Source organism: Rhopalosiphum padi, chromosome 2, assembly GCF_020882245.1.
Source record: "Rhopalosiphum padi isolate XX-2018 chromosome 2, ASM2088224v1, whole genome shotgun sequence".
Classification (NCBI taxonomy): Eukaryota; Metazoa; Arthropoda; class Insecta; order Hemiptera; family Aphididae; genus Rhopalosiphum; species Rhopalosiphum padi.
This window is the reverse complement of record NC_083598.1, coordinates 3,905,995-3,928,046: the sequence shown is the minus strand read 5'-3', so window position 1 is coordinate 3,928,046 and position 22,052 is coordinate 3,905,995. Positions and strand designations below refer to the sequence as shown.

Here is a 22,052-nt window from a genome sequence, read left to right as displayed (position 1 = left end):
TATATAGGTACGTTTGTATTTAAATATCATGTTAAATGCAAAACACTTATTTTTTAAATTTACCTTAGAATAAATTCTTATTAAATAATGATTTTTATTATTTGATCTCTATATTATGTCCAATTAATTTAATTATTTTATGTTTATACATAATTTATATTAAATACTTTGTCAATAATAGTTTACCAACATACGTCAGCGTCAACTTATAAGCCCTAGTGTTGGTAAAATTGTTTTTATGAATAATATTGTCAATTATTATTGCATTTAAATAGTAATTTTATGGTAACACGGCGTTATGGATAGGCAATTTAGGTACATAGTGGTTCTGTTTCTTCGATATCCTAAAATCGTAATAATACGCTATGATGACAAATATTATGGTCGTATACAATATTTTAGTCATTTACACGATGTTTGTCAATATTGAACTATGTTCAACCTTGATCAAGTATTAGTGCTCATTATAAAATATTTTTTTCCGAAAATCATAATCCCATTGAACTATCAACGACAACTACGTACTAGTTACTATGACACACAGTAATTTAAAATATCCAATAAATGTGTTCACTATTAATTAGTCGTAACCTTCCTACATTAAATACATCGATATCGGTTTCAATGACACAGTACGTCAATTTTGATAAAATTTATATTAGTTTAACAAACTGTATATTCTATGATTATTACGATTATTTATTATGAATTATGATAATTCAAATTATTTAACGTAATACATATTACACATTACAATACGCATGGTACGCCTGATACGGACTTGTGAAGCATTTTATATTATTTTATATACCTAGCTATGTCTAATAATTAATAATATACAGGGTGATTTTTTTATCATTAAACACTCATTAGTTCGTGAACGTGAACTATTGATATTTTCGACGAGAATTCAAAAACAACTATTATGGGTATATCGTAATAAAAATTACAGAATACCCCTTATTATTCTGTTTAATACAAATAATACACACATTGGATTATAGGCAGTAAATCAGGTGTGCATTTCCCTGGCACCTCCACTTCCGAATTTTGGATTCGAACCAAGGGCTTTCGTTTGAACTGAATTGTGCTCGAGTATTATCGTTTGTTCTGCAACCCCACAGGTGTTACAAAGGATTTGTAGGGGGGTTGCTAGCGAAACGACTGCACCCAAACCTTAGAATTTTCAAATTTAAATTAAACCATTTGTTTTTGCTACATTTATGCTAAAATGTCATTGTTTGTGCTTCAGCCCCTAATTAACTACTCGAAATCATTAGTTGGGGAATAACGCAACTCCGACTCAAAATTTTGGAATTCCAAATGAGCCATTCTATAATAGTATGCTATTGATATTCTATACTATTTTTTTCAGCACATTCCAAACAGCTCCCGTCCATTGCTTGTTAATTCCAAAACGGCTCCCGTCGAAAAAAAAAGTACAAACAGGTAAATTTCCACTGCTAATGAATTTTACGATTTTTATTTCAAAAACAATAATTATTAATTTTGTCATCTATTTAGTATATTGAATAAATTATGCACGTTGATTGCTATTATTTTTTATACATTTTATAACATGTAGGACGTAGATATTATTATCGAGCACTGTATAGTGTATACCAGTATATCGTATTTTTAACCCGTCGTTGGTGACGCTAATATTTTTACCCCGTTATTGTCGTGTTGGCGTTTTGCTCACCTATTAAAATACACGTGTGAGCATACAAATATACGACGGTACTGACAGTAATTTCAATATTAGACTGCTATAGTATAATTATATAATAAGATAATAATAAAATAACGAGATAATAAACCGAAAATAAAAACAGTATAATTATAAAATACACGGTAAGGCGATCAGTGACGGGCGAGTACAACGCTAACTACGCGGCATTATTACGGCAACATTGGACTCCGATAACTTTGTAAATTTATTTATAACTTTTGATATTTTTCCGTAATCATTTACGTAAATAACTCAAGGTAGCATTTATATAATACATATTATCAAAATCCAATAATATTTAAACCAGTGGTTCTTAAAATGGCAATTGTGTGAGCGAAATGCTCTTAGCGTCACCAACGACGGGTTAAATTTAAAATGTATAAAACTAAATACCAAAAATATAAGATATATTAATAATATTGAAAATATCGAAACATTTAACATAATGTCTATACCGAAATTATACGTATATTATATGTACTCGACACTCGTGTACTCGGCAAAAATATTCGTATGGAGTATATAAAAAAATTGTGCCAAAAAATTTGCCTATAATTTAAATTTTTGATTTTTTTAAAATATTTTCATATATGATATACTATATACATACATGTTTTACATTTTTTTAACTTTTAAATCTAATTTACAATATACGATAATGATAAATGCTTTTTATATCATTTTATTAATTTTATTTATATTTTTTTAACTTTTAATTCACAATACCTAATACGATAGTATATGCTTTTTATATAATTATTATAATTTCTATATTTACTTAGTGTTCACCAACACATTTTTAACCATTCCTCTTTTGAAACAGTCTGTATGAAGTGAGGAGTAGTTTGTGTTATAAAATACCGGAGGCGTTTGAGAATTACCTTGTCGTAAATTATACAAATATTTAGTGAGTATACGGTTGTTGGCTATTTAAGTTTTCGTGGAAATAATCGTATACACGTGAAAACATAATATAATATTTTATCTTAATTTTTTTAAATTTTTTTTGATCCTACCTATAACCTATGGGAATAATAATTATTTAAACGTAATCATAAAAAATCAATAACGACAATATTTCTCTTAAAAAAAAAAATTAATTTAGTCATTGTATATTAAAGTTAATTTTTCGGATGTATTATGTTAATAGACAGATCATTGTAACTTTAAAGTTAGAAGTCAGATGAATTTCGTATGTGAACTATAAAGGACGAAATGTATTAGCAGTCGCCTTGTTGGTGAGCTCCGAATTGAACACTCTGACGTACATTTAGTCGTATCACAAATATTTTTTAGGCGTTTTGTAATACTTATTGCGAACGAACCGAAAACAGAAATGTATTATGCGGATTGCAAACGGGCGATTTTTAAGGAGTTCAATGTAGTCAAAGTGATCAGTAATTAATGTTGTGTGTGAGTTACTGTGATTGTAATTCTGCAGTGTTAAAGAAAGAGCTAAACTCCCACACATGACATGTACAAACAAGACAGTCAACGTAAAAAATATAATAAACTCATTTGTATGCACTTATTGTTAATCGTGCCAATTGTTGCATAATATACACGTAAATCTATTAACGTTTTTGAAAAAAATAAATATATTTTAATAATTTTTATCGTTGTCATTTTGTAAGTTTAAATTTTTTTAAATGACAACATACATTTTTAATTTCATATTCTGAAACAAACTATTTTTCTGGGTCTTTCAATACATAACTGAAATTTGGACAAGTACTTTATGAGTTACAAATTTTTAAAGTTTTGATGAGTGGTGGAGAGGTACGGAGACACTTCGCAAAATACTACTCCGCTTACCTGAACTTTTATAAACTTATAACTCATAAACAAACCATACGATATCCGATTTTTATGTTATCGAAAGACTTCAAAAAATATTCTGTTTCAGAACATGAAATTAAAAATGTGTGCTGTCGTTTAAAAAAGAAAAATCTTACAAAATTATTATAACGATAAAAAATATATTAAAACTATATATTTTATTTTCTACAAAAACGTCAATAGATTTGGAAAAGATAAGCGTTCGATACAAGAATCGCCCAGACTTATTACGCATATTATTACGAAGTAAGGTGCATATTATATATGGTGTTGTTACCTATTCTAACACATAAACATTATTAGAATTAAAACTAGGAAAATATCTATGACATTTGTAACAAAATTTATCATTAAGTCTTACTCAATGAGTAGACTAAAAACGTGATTAAGCAAAACAGAAATCTAGAATAAAGTATACTATACATAATAATAATAATAATATACAGGATATTTTAGTAGTGTAGAAAAGTTGGTTCTTCAGCATTAATCGCATATTATGTGGTTTATCGTTCATGGTGTTCTGTACATAGAACCAAAAAACAATAAATCATGATATTTTAATCGTGCGTAGTGTTTATTAGTGATAATACGTCGGAAGTAATCGGCGTATACGACACAAATCATAGGCGTCATTACGGGGTAGCGAGCGGTAGCAAATTAAAAGCTATGCTACCCAAGAAATTTACGGTATAATAATATTATAATATTATTCTGTTATCATATTTGTAGTATTTTTACTAATTTGAACTATCAAAAATGTATAAACTAGTACAATTTAAAGTTTATAAATTAATAAATTAAAATAAATAAATCTTTTACTGTAAAATAAAATATGAGATTTTTGAATAATTTTCATAAATTTTTATAAATTATAACCAGTATAGGTAGTTATAGGTACTATGATATATCGAATGTCGATATAATGATTGATTTTTTGAATAATTAGTTAAATGTTGAACACTTTTTTAGATTATAATGAATGGAGGGGAGGCTAATGTGCCTAAAGCTCGTTAGCTATCCCCCTCTGGGCTGCTACTGTTGCTATCCCATGATTTTACTCCAAATGACGCCCCTGACACAAATACACGACGGGCAAGGTAATTCGATAAGACTTCTAAAATCTACATTTTGGTTGAAATAACTGACCGATTGTTATCCTCTCGCGGAAGTCGTAATACATAACGATGTATCAGGTCTGTTTCAATACCATTCGTTTTGATGCAATGTACATTTTTAACGACCCAAACAACATGCAGCTCTGTTATAGCTAACTTATTTCCCTCGTCGTGCCATAGATAAGACTAGCGAAAGACGCGCATGCCAAAATTGATAATATACACGTTTGGTCATAACTTGGGTACATGTACAAGATACAAATGGGTTATGGGCGTCCAATGGATAACGTACATAATATAATAATATCAGTATTATAGTATATTATATAATATATTATATTTCTGTCAGCACTCACTTAACTTCACGTTGTCAAATAACGTTATCATTTTTGATTTTATCGAATATTAACATTAAATAGGTATACTTTTTTTTTTTTTTTTTATTATATTTTAAATATAATGTTGTTGAAAGATGTATGAACGATGTAATAACCGTGTATCTACTCAAGTTAACGTACACTCGTCCACTTAATTGTCAGGCGCAGAGAAGCGTCTTCGCTACATCTTAAATCTTTATAATATGTCGTTTTAATTATTATTACGTCGGACTTATTGTCGAAACACGATAACAGCTAATGTGATTCGTACAACGTTTTCCCGTAAAATGTATAGCCAGTGAGGTGAGCGTGTCGTTACACTGCGTGAATTGTGTAGACACGTTATTTTATAAGAAAATAGCGATATAGAAATGACAGGTGCCGACAATAATTCTGACAATTTCTGACACGTGGCAGTTCTTGTACAGTGTCAGAGTGTTAGTCGCAAACGATTGCGTTACGCGTGTTACGTATCAATATTGTTCAGAGTTTTATTCTATTATAATATAGTATAGTGACATTGCCATAGTCTTGCGGGTGTGTTTCACTTGTCTTAAAAATAATTTTATATTGTCCTACGACATGTCTTTTAAACGGAACTAAAACCAACGAGCGTGTGTTCAAAATATTGACAACATTATCTGGACGTATCACGTATAGAAAGAGAGATAAGAAAATTTAATTGTTAAAAAAAAATAATTTGTATACAACTTAACTGTACCATGGCATTATTCTAAAAAATATAAATAATTTTTATACGACTGATAATTAATGTATCCGGTTGAATTTGGTTTTAAATAAGGTCTGTGTAAATTCGTAAAAATGATTTATAATAATAATATTATTTGTGAGTTTATAACTATTATTTATTAATTATATATTTTGATACTATTTTGATGTTAATCACAACAATTTTTTGATGAAATATCTAAAAAAAATATAGATATCTATGAAATACCAATTCAAAGATACCAATTTTTTGGACTAGATACTATTATATGGGTACCATTGGTATTTTAATTTATCTTAATAATAACTATACCTACCTATGTGTTTGGAATTTGCTCTCATGATTATTTTCTCCGTGATCAATTTTGTTATTAATTCTTGAATATAGGAATTACCCACATTGGCATATAAAATCAAGTATACTTAATGTTTTAAATTTTAAGTTTAATTTCTTTTCAATTTGATTCAATGAATCCACACTCTACAGTATAAATTTGAAGCCGATAAACACATTTTCTTAAATCAAATTTTAAAATAAACATGGGAAAACTTATACAGATTTATGAATCATTGTGAAATTTTTATTTAATATTCATAATATGGATACATTCCTGTATATTTAATATAAAATATTTAAAGGCTAATCTGCAGAGGATGAGTTCAAGATAATTAAAATATATATCTACAATAATTGACGACGTGTGTTCTTGTTTTACTTTTTATAATTTATAAAAAAAAATCGTATTGTAATACAATAATATGTTCAAGCTAACGAAATAGCATTCATATTTAAATATACAACAATAAATTATTATAATATATACGCTTATATATTACGTTCGAGAATGAAATTGCATCAGACTATTAACGAATATGCACTCATGCTAATTTGACTATTCGTCAAGTTTTCTACACGAACACGTACAGTCTTCTGTCACCGGATATGGTACTTTAATCCACAGACATCTGAACTTATCGTCCTTTTTTTTATTTTTTCTTGGACCGGTAGCTCTCCTACCTCTTGCCGCGTGCACTTTCAACAGCTCCAACATTTTTCTTTCCCGATTTTTTCTTTTATTTTTTCTATTTTTTAACCTAAAATTTACATATAATAATCGTTAATAAAATAATGATAAACTGAATACATATTATGTTGGGCCATTAAACACATTACATTTTTAAATATAATTTAGTTAAATAATCACATCGTCTTCGACATTCTTAATTACGTAAATTGTCCATAGACAAATTGTGTTTATATATTATAGTTAGGATTAAAATCACATTAAAAATCTTCAATTAAATACAAATTTTCTTAATATTTTAATGTTTTGATCTTATGCTGTAGTATATTATTGTTCCCGCGCATTAATGAAATAATTTTTAAAAAATTGTTGGTACCTAAGCCATTTACGTTATCAATAATTCTATTTTAATGTAGGTGTCAACACCAATTATTTAACAAAAATTTAGTAGCAAAGCACCCTAGACCGACTTGAACCTGAAAGCCGCCATCGAACCGGTGGCCTTAAAGAGGAACTAGAAACGCGAGCATACCCCAAGCAACCGCATGAGGTAATGCAAACCGATCTACAACACCTCACCAAACCAACCCATCACAATCCTTATTAAGCCTGCAAGTTATATATTTTATCATAGTACTTTTGCGCTACATACAGTATAATATGAACAACGTAATATTATAATACTATGCACACTATCATTATGTTTTTATTATTATGACTATTTTCGTTTTTCCTGTAATAATATAAACAGTTTTATAGTTAAACTCGCATTTTTCAATATCATGAACAAGAACGAATTATTAACGCCGACATACACAGATATTATTTGCAGAAGTCGCTACTGTAATATGCTAAACTGAATGTAGTAGTAAATATTAAATAACCCTTATATTAGTTTGTTTGTATACCTAATCATTAATGATTTTCATTCGAGAGTAAAAAAAAATTCCATCACAATTATTTTCAGTTTCTAAGCTTATAGTAACTCGATTCTCAAAATAGATTTTTTTGGATCAATATGACGTGGTACTTATATTTAATTTTGTATTACATTTTTTAATTCTTGGCTATAAAAATTGTACACTGTATACATTATTAACTGTAAAACAATTTGAACATTATCGTGATATTGTCAAAAATTTCAGTTTTTTAATGTTTATAAATAAAGTATATCTATGTAAATATTTTTTCCATCTAAAAGAACAACTTACGTGAGATCTGGTATTAAATTGTCAAGATTTTTAACCAATAGAAAAAATTGCTATCGATATTTGTAGAAATAAAATTTAAAAAAATATAAGATCGAATGTCTATAAATAACTATTATTAAATTTTTGAAATATTTTGAAATATTTCGAGTATCTACGATTATTCGTTTTTTAATTAAAACAAAACATCAAAAATCGTTTGAGGAGAAATAGTTACCATACGAGTGAATATTATACTAACACACACGTCATGGTAAAATCAATATATTCATCGATTTACTCGGAATCTAAAATATATATTTTTCTATTATATACATATCAAGTTTAAAATGTATACACTTAGTAACCGACTCACCAACAATGCCACCGCAACAAGCTGAGTACTTTTATAGACGATGGCATGCACGACATGCCAGGTGGCCAACTACAGCTCATCGTTTCCGAACGACCGCATCGACCATTTTTTATCCACCTGGGCCAAAATGACTTTCCCAGGTCTGTCCACACGTATTCAACCGGACACGTGCTCCGGTGCACCAACCACGTACGCATCATTTCTTGGTACTGGGCTGGAAGTTGTTCTGGAAGCTGTAAGTTGTCCGGCCCGGATGTCTCCGATGACTTGACGCCGACCGCATCCGATGCATTTCCGTGGTATGCCTGTAGATTGTGATATAATACTTTAAAGGTAAGTACACTATATTATATTATACCGCAGTTATTTCGTATGCCAAAACAATGAACCATTTAAAAAAATCAAGGAGGACGATTTAATGAAAATAATAAACTCAATTTAATTTGTGTTAAGTTAACACAAAAACGTTAAATTAAAGGCAAATATGTAATAATTAACAAAATAAATAATACATTTTATTCTATAATTAATATGGAAAAAATATTAACTTCCGTCAGTTTTAAAATAAAATGAAATCTATTTATTTTAAGAACATTATAAGTTTATAATAAAGAGTATTTATTTTATTGTTTTGTCTATAATATTGTTTTATCAAGAAACGCAACAGAAATTATTATAGTATTAGATTATTTGTGTACATAATCTAACCGTGAATAATATAGTTATTATTGTTATTATAATATTTAAAACCATACATTTCAATAATATTTTTTATTTTAACTAGATGGATTATTTTTAAATAATCGGAAAAAACTTAGTCGTTTTAGCAATCAATTAAACTATTTAAGCGCTTGAGTTATTTAGATAATTAACAAATTATTAATTGAGTTAAAAAATTTAAAAAAAATAACGTTCCAACTAATTAGATCGATTATAATAAATAATAATATAGATAACCACTTATTGGAATTTAGTATAAACTTTGTAATACGGGAAAGGAATTGTGGAACCCTCCTACTGGGCAACAATATTAGAATGTTAGTCATATACTTTTCAAATTCGTTTAAGATCTAATCAATATATTTGTTTATGATTTAGGTTTTAGCCACAATAATATTGTGTACATAAATACACGATTAGATAAGTAGTGCTTTGTTTAAATTTCGAACAAAATCGTTTTTTTACGTTTGCTCAGGACAATATTGAATTCTTATAAGTACCGAGTATTATTCATAGAAACAGAAACGGATAACGGTCTATTACTATTTTTGGTTGATAATTTCACCCATATATTATTATCATCGATATCCAACTATATTATCTTCGTTACACCTACGTTTGTATAATATTATAACTGATTAAATTAAATAACAATATTTTAAAGAGTTTATACTTAAACGATTAACATATTAAGTATACTATTACATTGTTTAAATAATTTTATATTTAATAATCTTATCTGTTCAGTGTTTTTTATATTAGTTTGAAATACGGATGTGTTTAGTGAATTGAATCATCAACGGAAGTCGTTATAGGAAACGAGTACCGTAAAATCGTCTGAAATTCTTTGATTTCAATTTTGATAATACGTTTACGATACAACGCGCTTCGTTCACACGTATTCGGTGGAATCATCGAGATGATTATAATATTGTGATTATTGTTCATACTACTGTCGTATCTTATAGAAAAAAAAAAATACTTATAGTATCCTCTTTTGGTGGACGCCCATCAGGTCTACTCATCGTGTTATTATAATAGGCGGTGTAGGTACCTACCGATTTAATCGATTAGATTTTCTTAACTACGTATGCATATAAAATCACTAATCAGTGTATTTATTTCAAAGCTTAAGAAAAAAATATTTATTACTCTTATTAAAAAAAAAAAAATGTTCATTTAATAGAATTTTTGCAATAAAATGAATTGGTTTTAAATTGCAAGCGAAGTACTATATTTTTTCACGGATCATTATATGAAAATTACAATCGGGATTGGTTTATACAAATGCGATCAGTTTTAATCGTTTGATTACTACATATCTTATTACAGGAAGGTTATCTAATTGTAAGTAGTAACTATTACTATTACTCTCACAAAATCAAATTCTTAACTCACTCTAAAACTACCTAGGTGTTAAGAATTTAATTTCATACATACGGAATAATAATTATATAATATATTTAATTTAATTTTTTGTATTAGTTACTGTTAAAAAAAATGGATTTTAAAGTATTGATTAACTGTGGTATACTAAGGACTAAGGATTACTTTTGTTACAAAATGTATATAATATTTATAGGTGACTAAAATCTTTATTATTAGACTACAAAAATAATTTATCAATCTCTTTGAATTTTGTTTCGGACCTAACAGTTGTAGTAATTGACACGGTGGTTATAAAGTTTTCACAGAACACATTGTTTTTTATAACATACACGTACTGGACTGGTGTCAAACTATTACAGTGAAAACCATTACGGTGGTCATAGTAATATAATTTACTAACAGATGGGTTTTGTGAGTTTTTTTTTTTATCAAACAAATCCAACCGGAAAAATCAGACGGATCCGTTAAGATATTATCTACGGAGAGTGTACATAGGGACGCTTCATATACGTTAAACGAAACAATAAAACCAGACATAAAATCAATATCTTTTTATCTTCGACAAGAAGCTAAAACGGATGTATTATTTTACATTTACGGTACGTTAAAATATCAGAGCTGTGTTCACGTGGGCACTCCCCACGCTTAGGATACGACTATTTATTTTGTTTGTTGGTACAAAAATAAAATAAGACATCAATTTTCTTAGTAAATAAATAATTTTATAGAAATTTAAATTATAACTGCTAAATAATTCATAAAAATTTACGATTTATTTCTTATGTACAGTCATATGTAATACAAGCGAGAATAACATAGAATGAAATAGTACATTTACCGTCAGAAAACACGACCTAGGCAGAAGCCCGTGAGCCCGTAAGCATTTTTTTTAAATTTATTTTTAAAAATTAAAGAAACAAAACAAATAACGTATTCGTTTTTACTATTATATTGTAAACTGTAATCAAACGACATCAATTATAAATACTTCACGACGTGTAAAACCATGTAGATTCTGCTAACAACTTTTAAACAAATTAACTTATCAAACGTTGTCTTTAGAAATGTAAATATTATCGTAAAACTTTTTTATATTTAAAATATAATTACCCTCTGTTAGGACGAAAAAAGTTTTTCGTACGATCTAAAGTAAATAATATTATATTTTTTATAATGTTCAAATCTGATTTCAATAAATCTTAATAAAACTTAATAAATGTTTGATTTAAATACCCGAGGCAAAAGGTAATGTAATAATAGATTCCTCGTGATGATTTGGAGTAATTGGAGTTGAGAAAAAAAAGTTTAATGTAAAATATCTTTTGCTTGACTGCACCTAGTTCAGTCATAAAAAATATAAATATGGTACTTATTATTAGTACGAGTTTGCGCACATTATGATAATATAGCATATGCCAATATCGTCCGCTATTCCTAAAAAACCGACGGGTGGCAACCGACCTAGATTTGCAGATAAAAATATATAGTTCAGCGATATTATATGTATAATTACTCGGGAACTGCGGGTTTGGTTTTTTTTTTTCGAGAGAGACTGTGGCTACATAGGGATGAAAATTCAATACGACCCGTGGGTAACGGATCTTTAGGCGAGTTTTCGGAAATTCTTTACATCGCCGGTATGCGTGTCATACACTCGTACAGGTGGCGGTGGTACCTACAGAATTCATGTATTATTATATTATTATGAATACGTGTACTCACTATATTACAGGTATGTACAACACGCTTCTAAAATATTGTAACATAATGTAATATATTATAATGGCTGGTGCAGGTATACACATAAAATTGTAGAAGACGTGTATATTGTGTGTTGTACGGGCATAGTGCATGTATAGACAGTTGTAGTAGGTGTGCGCATTTTATTCCCGACACGAGATTATGGCACGTACCTACTTATTCCCATAATAATACTGCCTATATTATAATATAATATATTTATAATGCTGTATGTGTGTACGACGACAAAAGATTTGATCATTTAACGGACACGTTTGAAAACGTGGAAAAAACATATACACCTACCTATATATATATAGGTATATACGTATGTATAATGTATGCGAGCGGTGGGTTCGGTGAGTATAATAAAATATAATAATAATATTATACAGGGCGATTCCTCAAACACGCTCACCCCTTTTTTTTCTTTAATCGCGCGGACGTCCAAAATCTGATTTTAGGAATCTAAACAGTGTTTACTTCGAAACTATACTTTCTGCAGGTTTTTGAGATTTTTGCAAAGAAGATTTTTCTTCAAAGATTTTTGAAGAAATGACCTGTGGAGATTTAAGTCTTTCTATCGAGAACCTCTTTTTCTATTGTAAATTATACAGCGGATCTATTTTATAAGAATGTTTACATACACACCTATCAAAATTAAGATTACGTACGAGTGGTATTAAAGGTATTTTTACTATATGTACTAAGTATATAATATAAGCTAATGATAAATGGATTTGAAGATAATATAAGAGTATTTTTATTTATTTAAATAATATTTTGGTAAATAATACAACAATCAATCAATATTTATATTTTTTTTAAATTTTCCAAGTTTAATCAAAACTAAAAAATATCAAATACGTAGGCATGATTTTATTTTCATTGATAAGTATTTTAAGTTCAAATTTTACCAAATCTGTCTATAAATTGTATTTTTTTTCTAAAACACGTATTTTTTAGTTAAAAAGGTATTAAATATCCAATTTTTATTCTATGATATGAACAATTTAATACAATATTTGTCATAAGTCGTTAATACTAAAGTCAAAAAAATCTAAAACTATATAAACTTGATTTTTTTCATAAACATTTTAAGTTAAAATTAGGACGAAACTATGTATTACTGAAACCTAGAATAAAAATTTTAGTTATTCTGTTGAATTCGTTTAACATTTTTAAGTACGATATAATATAATATTATTAATTGCTAGATTTTATACACGCAATGGCATTTTTAAAATGCAATCATTTTTTGTAAAAATGAATTTTACCTACTTACTATATTACTAATACTGAAAAATAATACTTTAGTAGCAATATAATTAATATATGTTGTGAGATAAGCTTAATAATCTAACAATATTCACAGATATCATTGTGTAAGGCCGTCTTTGCTCATAATCACTTTTCGTTTATATAATGGTTTATTAATTTAAATTTAACACATACATTACAGCTATTTATTCAATGATACCTACTGAATAGCATAGTGGTTTCATACTTCCTCCCTATATTTAAATTAAATTCTTTGAGGGAATTTTTCTACGTTTTAGGAGATTTTTACGAAATATATTTTTTAAATTCATCTTTCATTGTGCATTTTTGAGTATTTTTTAGGCCATTAACATCCACGCCTTATTTTTATTAGTTGTGACTATATTTTACTCATTACCCAATATTACAATCTGATATTCTGATCTATTAATCGATAAAGAAATCTTGTGTAGGTACCAAATTATAGTTCATGCTAATACGGCAATACCGTGACGTATTCATTATTCATTCATAGTGTTTAAGAATATAAATTACACTTAATATTTACACTGAAGTTAAAACACGCGTTTTGTCCCTTTCAAATATTAAGATCGGGTATTTGATTCCCGGGTGGGAGTAATTTCACATACTATTTTGTTCCCTAGCTGTTTAAAAATATATTGTTTAATTTCTTAAAAATAATAAATTTATAATTTTATTATATTTTTTTATTTTACAAAAATTACTATGAAATCTACGTAATATACATTTACAATGTATTTTATTTATTTTTTTAGAATTTAATTCATCCAATAATTTATTGTTATCGGCAAATTAATTATTATTATTTCATTTTAGTTTTATATTTATTTGATTTCCAAACTTTATATTATTATATTATTATTATTTGTACATTTTACTGAATAAATCGATAAAAAATAACGTTTTCAAAAATCACGGGACAAATCTTCTACGGCTGATAACTCCCATGCCTAATCGTAATGTTTTTCATAGAAGAAATGTCGAATAGATTTCCATATTATAGCTAAACATTGATTTTTGGACGCGATTTGGAAACAACGCTGACGGCTATAATAGTTGCATCACGTAACCGTGCCTACTCGTATACTATTATAGACATTGAGAAACATAATGGGAGACACGCATTATCGCTGACCGTACCGTTACGATTGCCGTTTTGCTCATCCACATCTCGTTGTAATCGGACCCGATGAGTCGGTTGAGTTTGTCGGCTTTCATGTCCTTCTTGCGGGGCAGGTCGGGCTCGGCGCGAAACCACACGCTGAACGACTTCTGCTCGCCCGTCTTCCTGGCGGGCGAGTTGACCGCGTCCGCGTGCTGCAGCTGCTCGCCAACCGCCGTCAGGACGACGAGCAGCGTAACTCCGACGTCGAAGGAACGCTGCATAATATTGTAACGTCGTCTCCTCGTCGGCGGCCTGTGTCTCCGTGTGTGCAGTCTGTCCGCACACCGTCTATCTATAACTGTGGAGCAACAGCGAACACAAAAATATTATTATTATGAAATAATCGTTTTTTCGGGAATGTTATTTTTGATACGTCGTCGTCGTCGTCGTCGTATGATATAAACATATTATAAGAATAACATTCAGTACGACGGCACGTATAATAATATATGATCGTGTATAATGTGGTATTAATCACATCGGTCGTGGTCTCGCGTAGATTAAATCGTCGGATTGCGTCGTCCTATTATAATGCTGACGAGCCTCGGAGGAACGGCGTCATTGCGGGGACACACTTGACGGGGACATTATAATAATATTTGTGTATGATATAATATTGTATTATCACAGAGCGAGGTCGGGGGGCGTCGAGTAAAAAAATATTTTGAAATTGTTATGCAAATGTGGGGGTGTCTATATTATACTCGCGCGTGTGCGAGTGGAGTAATATGTGTGTGTGTGTGTGTCGAGAAAACGTATATAGTGTTGGTCACGGAGAGATAGAATGAAAGCGCGTGTGTGTGTGTGTGTGTACGTGTGAGTGAGTGAGTGTAAAGACGTATGAAAAAGACAGAGCGAATGGAGGCAGAGGAATAATGCCGAGGAATGCGGGTTAACAGCGCCGCCGTTGAATGACGATGGATCGGAGAGAAAAAAAATACCGACGACCCCTTAAATAACATAATAGCGTCGTGTAAAATGATAACGTGTTATTTTGTCGAAAATCGTGCGTGTGTTTTTTTCCCCGAAATATTTTTAAAACCATTCGAACGATTTTCGCAGACCACCCGACGCCACTTCCGCCGGCGACGACGAGTATAATAATACGGTTTTCATATTTTATTCACACAAATACTCAGAATCGAAGGGAGGAAGGATTTCAGGATTTGAAGTAAAAAAATTAATAAAAGCCGTAAGAACAGTCGTACGCGTTTTGTAGGTTGGTCGGCGAATGATTTGACGAAATTAAATCAACGAATAAATTATACAGAAAGCGACATGACGGACCACCTCTACCCCATTATGTGTGTAGTAGGATTTCTATGACTGTTATGTCATATATTACATCATTTATTTATACACCATAAAGTGGCGCCGTTTGAATGAGAAGGGGTTGGTTGACAATGTAGAATTTTCACCCATTCTTTTATATAAGTAATCTTGTTATTTATTTATAGAATCGGACAGGCATCTATTCATGTTTAAAATTGTAGTTATTTTATTAAATACCTTTTAAAATTATCATTTATCAGATGCAGACATAAAGGAGACTTGTATTGTTGTATACAATATTAAGTAATTTAAAAACAAGTTATCTATTGCTGTATCGTTTTTGCTCTCACAAGCTTGGTACAGGTGTCGAGTGTAAAATTGATATATTATTATGCTTTTTTGTGTGTTTAAAAATAGGAGGATATAAACAAACATCAGACACAATTATTTATAGTGAAAGTATTAGATGAATTTTGATGTTTTTTCAACTTGTGGTTCGCCTCCCCCTCGCCCTTCACAATCCTGAAATCGCGCCAACACTGTTTCATTTTGGACCTAAATAAATAGACATATTAATAACTAAATACCTACTGTACATAATGAATGACGATAATTCAGTAATTATTAATTATAATTGAATTTCACGGTACGTTGCGCAGTGAATCGTTTCGAATTTTTCAAGCTCAATAGCTGATAATATTGTGCTCGACGATATAAGACGCGAAATAAAAACGCGGTAAAACGAAATGGTTAAAAAAATCATCGCCTTCGATTCGTTCGGAACACTGCGATGGCATTTGCATTTTTCGTCTCGTGTGAAAATAAAATAACACGCTGGCCATTAAATACCTACGTACGATATAATATTATGTTTGTCTCCTTAAACGTAAATAATTTCGATAAGATAAAAAAAAAAAAACAAATTCAATATAATATTGTTGATATATAATATAATATATAGGTGCTTATATTATTATAATAATATGTGGTGTCTAAATACCGGTCGACCGCTGCAGCAGATGGGTCAAAAGTCTGCTGCGGCCATATACATACATGTATATACCTATATGCACATAGTATAACTGTACAATGGGAGAGACGTTGAGAGATTTTTTTTTAACCATACACGAACGCCTATCGTTTACCGCATCTGGCAAATACTTCGATAAATACTTGGAAATTCTATTTATTTTTATTATTATTATTATTATTATTATTATTATTCCTTACGTTTCGGCGTTTTCGGTCTGTTTGTTTGGGGAGTTTTTTTTCCGTGTCAACCGACGGACACGTAAATGTGTGTATAAAAAAAAAAAATATATATATTATATAGTGCGTATACATAATAATATGTATATGTATAGGTGGTGCACGTCTAAATTCTTTACGCGACGACCGGCTGCGGGTCACAACAATAATGGGTAAAAAATACCAGAACTCGTGACTCACCTCGCGTATTATACATATCATAATATTTTATCGAAGCGACGAATGCCGCGGACGAGATCCGACAATTTCACGTTTATACAATATTATTATTTTGTGATACGGTCTTAGATCATTGTATGAAGTGCCGTGGACGCGCGAGTCGTCAAGTGTCGCGGCGTGTAACGTTGTTTTATAAGACGATTTGTATATATTATAATATTATAGTGTGCCGGACCGCCAACACTTGTATAGCGACGAACGGTACCTAATACATACCTATTAATTAACGAGCGCGCGCGCGCGCGTACAACGATTTTGGAAACGATATCTTCACGATACAAGTGCTCATTAAACGGTATCATATCATTATTATTATTGTCACGCCGTCACGTGATATAAATTATTACGGCGCCACGTGATTTTTAAAAAAAAAATACGATCACCTACCTATTATAATAGGTATACCTACGACGACGGTGTGAATGTAAATAATATGTAATACTATTATAATGACTTCGTTACAGCAGTATAATATATACTGTACGCGCGAGACGAGTGCGTCTCGAACGATTTTTAAGTGGGTCCCACAGCTTAAGCATCTACCGAATGCCAGATAAAAAGTCTCGACACACGGGCTCCGAATAAAAATTTGCAAGGAAAAAAGATCTACGCAAATGATTTACTGAAACAATATCACCATCTGTGATGATAATAATAATAAACTATAACCGACTCGTGTGTTGTCTCCTCCGTCCTGACAAAAGCAGCGAATTTCGCGTGTTTTAGAGTGTTCTATTTTATGATTTGTAACTTTTAATATTAGAGTGAATTAACTTACTATAAAGCTTTTTATGATATTTTAACTCCGAAGCAAGTTATGAGAGTTTAAAACCTCACAAATAACGTGGAACTATTACATTATTATATTCATAATAACTTGTTTTAATAAACTATCAAAAATATGAGATGCCCTGGATAATGTATTTACCATTAATTTTATAATAAATAAATTCAATTCAATAATAAAAACTTGTTTGTTGTGCGTTTATGAGACAGAAACAACATATGCGTATATTATAATGTCCTCTTAATTTTGTGTATTTTATAATATTTATAAGTATTGTAATTTTACAATTATCATAATAATATTAATATTATTATCTTATTTTTTGACGTATATTTGTGTTAAACATTAGAAATATTTGATTTGAATTTAGTTAGGTGTAAATTACTTTTGTGTGTGTGTGTGTGTGTGTGTGTGTGTGTGTGTGTGTGTGTGTGTGTGTGTGTGTGTGTGTGTGTGTATGATTGATATCACCAAATTTTACTGATATGCCATTGTTACTCTTTCCAATCCTATAACCCAACTTATTTAAATAATTGTCATTATTATGTAATTTACGGAAGCCAATTTATTTTATAAATAAAACACTTAAGTGAAATAGATAAGTATCGTTCTGTTTATGCAACGGAGGCATTTTATTTATAAACATTTTTTTTAACCAAACATATTCCATCAACGGGTCTCTAAAGTTTTCGACTGATGGTTTCGATATCATCTAAGGTAATCCGTATCTACGTATTGCTGTATCGATATCGGAGTAAAGAGCACACAGATACTTACATTAGCACGTATGGTCCGTCTTTTTAAAAACTAAATTTATGTGCCCGTCGCAACATAGACAGCAGACTTTACGGCATTATATTATATTTCCTGTGACCACACATTAAGTGCCGATCTGACCTTATGCGTTGTAAATCGTAAAAAATCGAATTCATAGCTGGCGGTAAGTGTAAAAAATTGTTTAGTTTTTTTTTCTCGTGGACGGTTTTTATGGGTCCAGGTCTCGTGGTAAAAAAAGCGTGGACACGCGTGGAAACCGTAAAAACTAGAACTGCCAAAAATATGGAAATTATTTCAAATGAAAGAGTGTTTGTATAGACAATAATATTTTCATGTAAATAAAAAAATACACATGAACTTCTAATTATATTTAACATAATATTTTATAACAGGGACTGCGATACGTTATTCTGACTAGCACCAACATCTACCATACAGAGAAGTGAGCTTGATGAAATCAAAATAGTTACTAAAATGGTAATATTTTGATTTAATCAAGTATATTTCTCTATACATGGGCTGTTGATGTAACATAATAGGTACTATCAGAATAACTTGAGAAATAAATTAATTTTCAATGGTGAAAATTAAGTTGCGATTTTTAAATTTTTAATTACGATGGTTACAAATAATTGGTTACTAAATAATTATACAATTTTTGATAAAAAATTCTGGCTTTGGAGTGCCAGGCTAACGTGCATTGACTGTTGTTCAAAATTTGAGTTTTCGAAAAAATAAAATATAATAAAATAAACGCGACTAATCTCGTCCGTACTATTATTTGGATTCGATGTGTCGTTTACAGGCGAAATCCTTCGGATACGTCACTTAACCATATTTATTTTATATGTTTTTCGGGCAGATACAACATTTTTTTCAACCGAATTTTACTGGCTGTTACAATTACTATAGAAACCAAGAAATTCGTGTTATATAGCGTTTTAATTTAGTTAGTGTTATAGTACATAATATGTTGCCCTTAGCGACCGATGGATAATAAAATAACGTTACCATAACGACAAAAAATACCGGACCCGCGCAATCTGGGTAGCATTTCTTTTTTTGTAATTGGATATTTTTTAACGTCGCCCCAAACAGCCGGCGATTTATATAATAATTACGTTACCATAGAAACCTTGAGATATATTTATTTTTTTATCACAATTTTAAAAATACAAAATACATGATTCAATATTTTATCTCGCATTGACGAAAATATTAAGTAGCGTGCGACGTTTTTACGCGAGTATTTTTTAACTTAATAATATAACCCGCGGCTACCGTCATTCCGGTGGATTTATGATTATTTTTTATGTAACACATGGCGTTACCTGTAACAAATTGATCTATGTCGGCTTACTCTTTCTCGAACTCTGTCAACGACAAAGATTTTTAACACGTTTATGTGGATCGTTTTGATCAAATGCCAAAGACAGATATTAAATTAAAGTTACAATAATATTATAATAATTAATAAATATTTCGTTTTATGTAAACAATGGGCTAGCGTTATCCGTACAATAAATTATTCGTGTTTCGCGGGCCGACGAATCCCTGTGCGACCCCCTCCTCTTTAAAATGTAAACTGTAAAAAAATGTATTTCGAGTATAATACAATATCGATTCCTTACACGTAACAAATTTCAGAACCACGCGAGTGCCATACGTTTGGCTGTGAATCGCTTACACGCGCACAACAAACATCGCCCTTAAACAGACCGAACAAGGCGCTACCGGATCACAATAATAGCTGATGTTATTGTCATTATTGCTGTTTTATACCATCATCTACATAATAGCCATTATATTATTGTACATCATATTATATTATAATTATTATATTCGTGAAGCGGCGGTGTTTAATTCATACTATTGTACGCATAAATATCTACAAAAAAAAACGACGACGACGACGACGACGACCGTCATGTGGCACTGACGACTTTCAGCGTCAAAAAGTGCGTTTTATATTATCTACTACAGCCAATATACGAATACCGAAAAGAATAATATCCACCTACCTGCAGCAAATGATGCGTTGTGCGTATACAATGCTAGTCTTGTTCCGAGCAGGTTAACGTAAAACTGTTCGACAGACAGTTCGACGTCCCCCGAACATCCTAATTCCCCACCTCGTCAAACGAAATATAGTTTCAGACCCTTAACCACCGACGACCCTATTGGCAGTCGTACGACTGTGCTACCTACCTACCTACCCAACTGTACTACGCATACTAACGCGACACGTGTTTGCTGCGAGTGTGGAGGCGAAAAAGAAACGCGCGAGTGTACCTTCCCCGAACAATGACGTGTGTTGTACAGCCATAACGTCTTTTTCCAGTGCGTTTTATTTGTCGCATGATAATATTATTATTATTGTTATTTCATACAACGAAACGCATCCATATATACGATGGAAATTTCTGCTCTACAAAGTATATTTTACAGAACCATGACAAAATTAGAACCAAATTTATGTAATTATTTTTGACGAATTTCTCTATAGTGTAAGTTATTTTATTTTTTTATTGTTTTGGTCGTCTGTTGAGGTTTTGTAGTATCGAAATGTTTCACTGTATACCATTATTATTGTTTGTGCGAGCACTATACAGTACACGCCTATAGCCCTATAGGTATTTTTTTTTTTTAACTGCCGATTCGATCGATCTCCCGTAATTCGAAAACTCAATCATTTGATTTTTTTTTTATATATAAACTAATAACTAGTGCGTGCGTAGGCATGTTATACGTACATTATATTGTATATACTTTACATTTTTATCCTGCAGTTTTATTTATTTTTAGCGACTACGCATTTCCCTTCAATTATTCCGTCATAGCTGTTAATATTATCGTACGCGTAATTACGGGTTTTAATATTATTGTAAAATAAATGTATAATATAAAATCATTTATTCTCGGTGGTAACTTAATATGCTTATCCCTAATGCCGTCTTAAATTGATATAAAAACCGTATACGCCTACTCGATCATTAAACTTTGCTAAATAACATTATTATCTATTTATACAA

The 22,052-nt window shown here is 30.3% G+C and overlaps 1 protein-coding gene across 1 annotated transcript; it reads right to left on the bottom strand.

Moving 5' to 3' along the window:
• Positions 1 to 6,496: 6,496 nt before the first annotated feature.
• Positions 6,497 to 21,196, bottom strand: LOC132922851 (noggin-1-like). Its single transcript, XM_060986571.1, has 4 exons — positions 21,042 to 21,196; positions 14,672 to 14,994; positions 8,381 to 8,685; positions 6,497 to 6,887 (listed from the first exon to the last, which is right to left on the bottom strand). Exons 2-4 carry the CDS (start codon positions 14,915 to 14,917, stop codon positions 6,686 to 6,688), a joined length of 753 nt encoding a protein of 250 aa, XP_060842554.1. The 5' UTR covers positions 14,918 to 14,994; positions 21,042 to 21,196; the 3' UTR covers positions 6,497 to 6,685.
• Between the last annotated feature and the right edge of the window lie 856 nt (positions 21,197 to 22,052).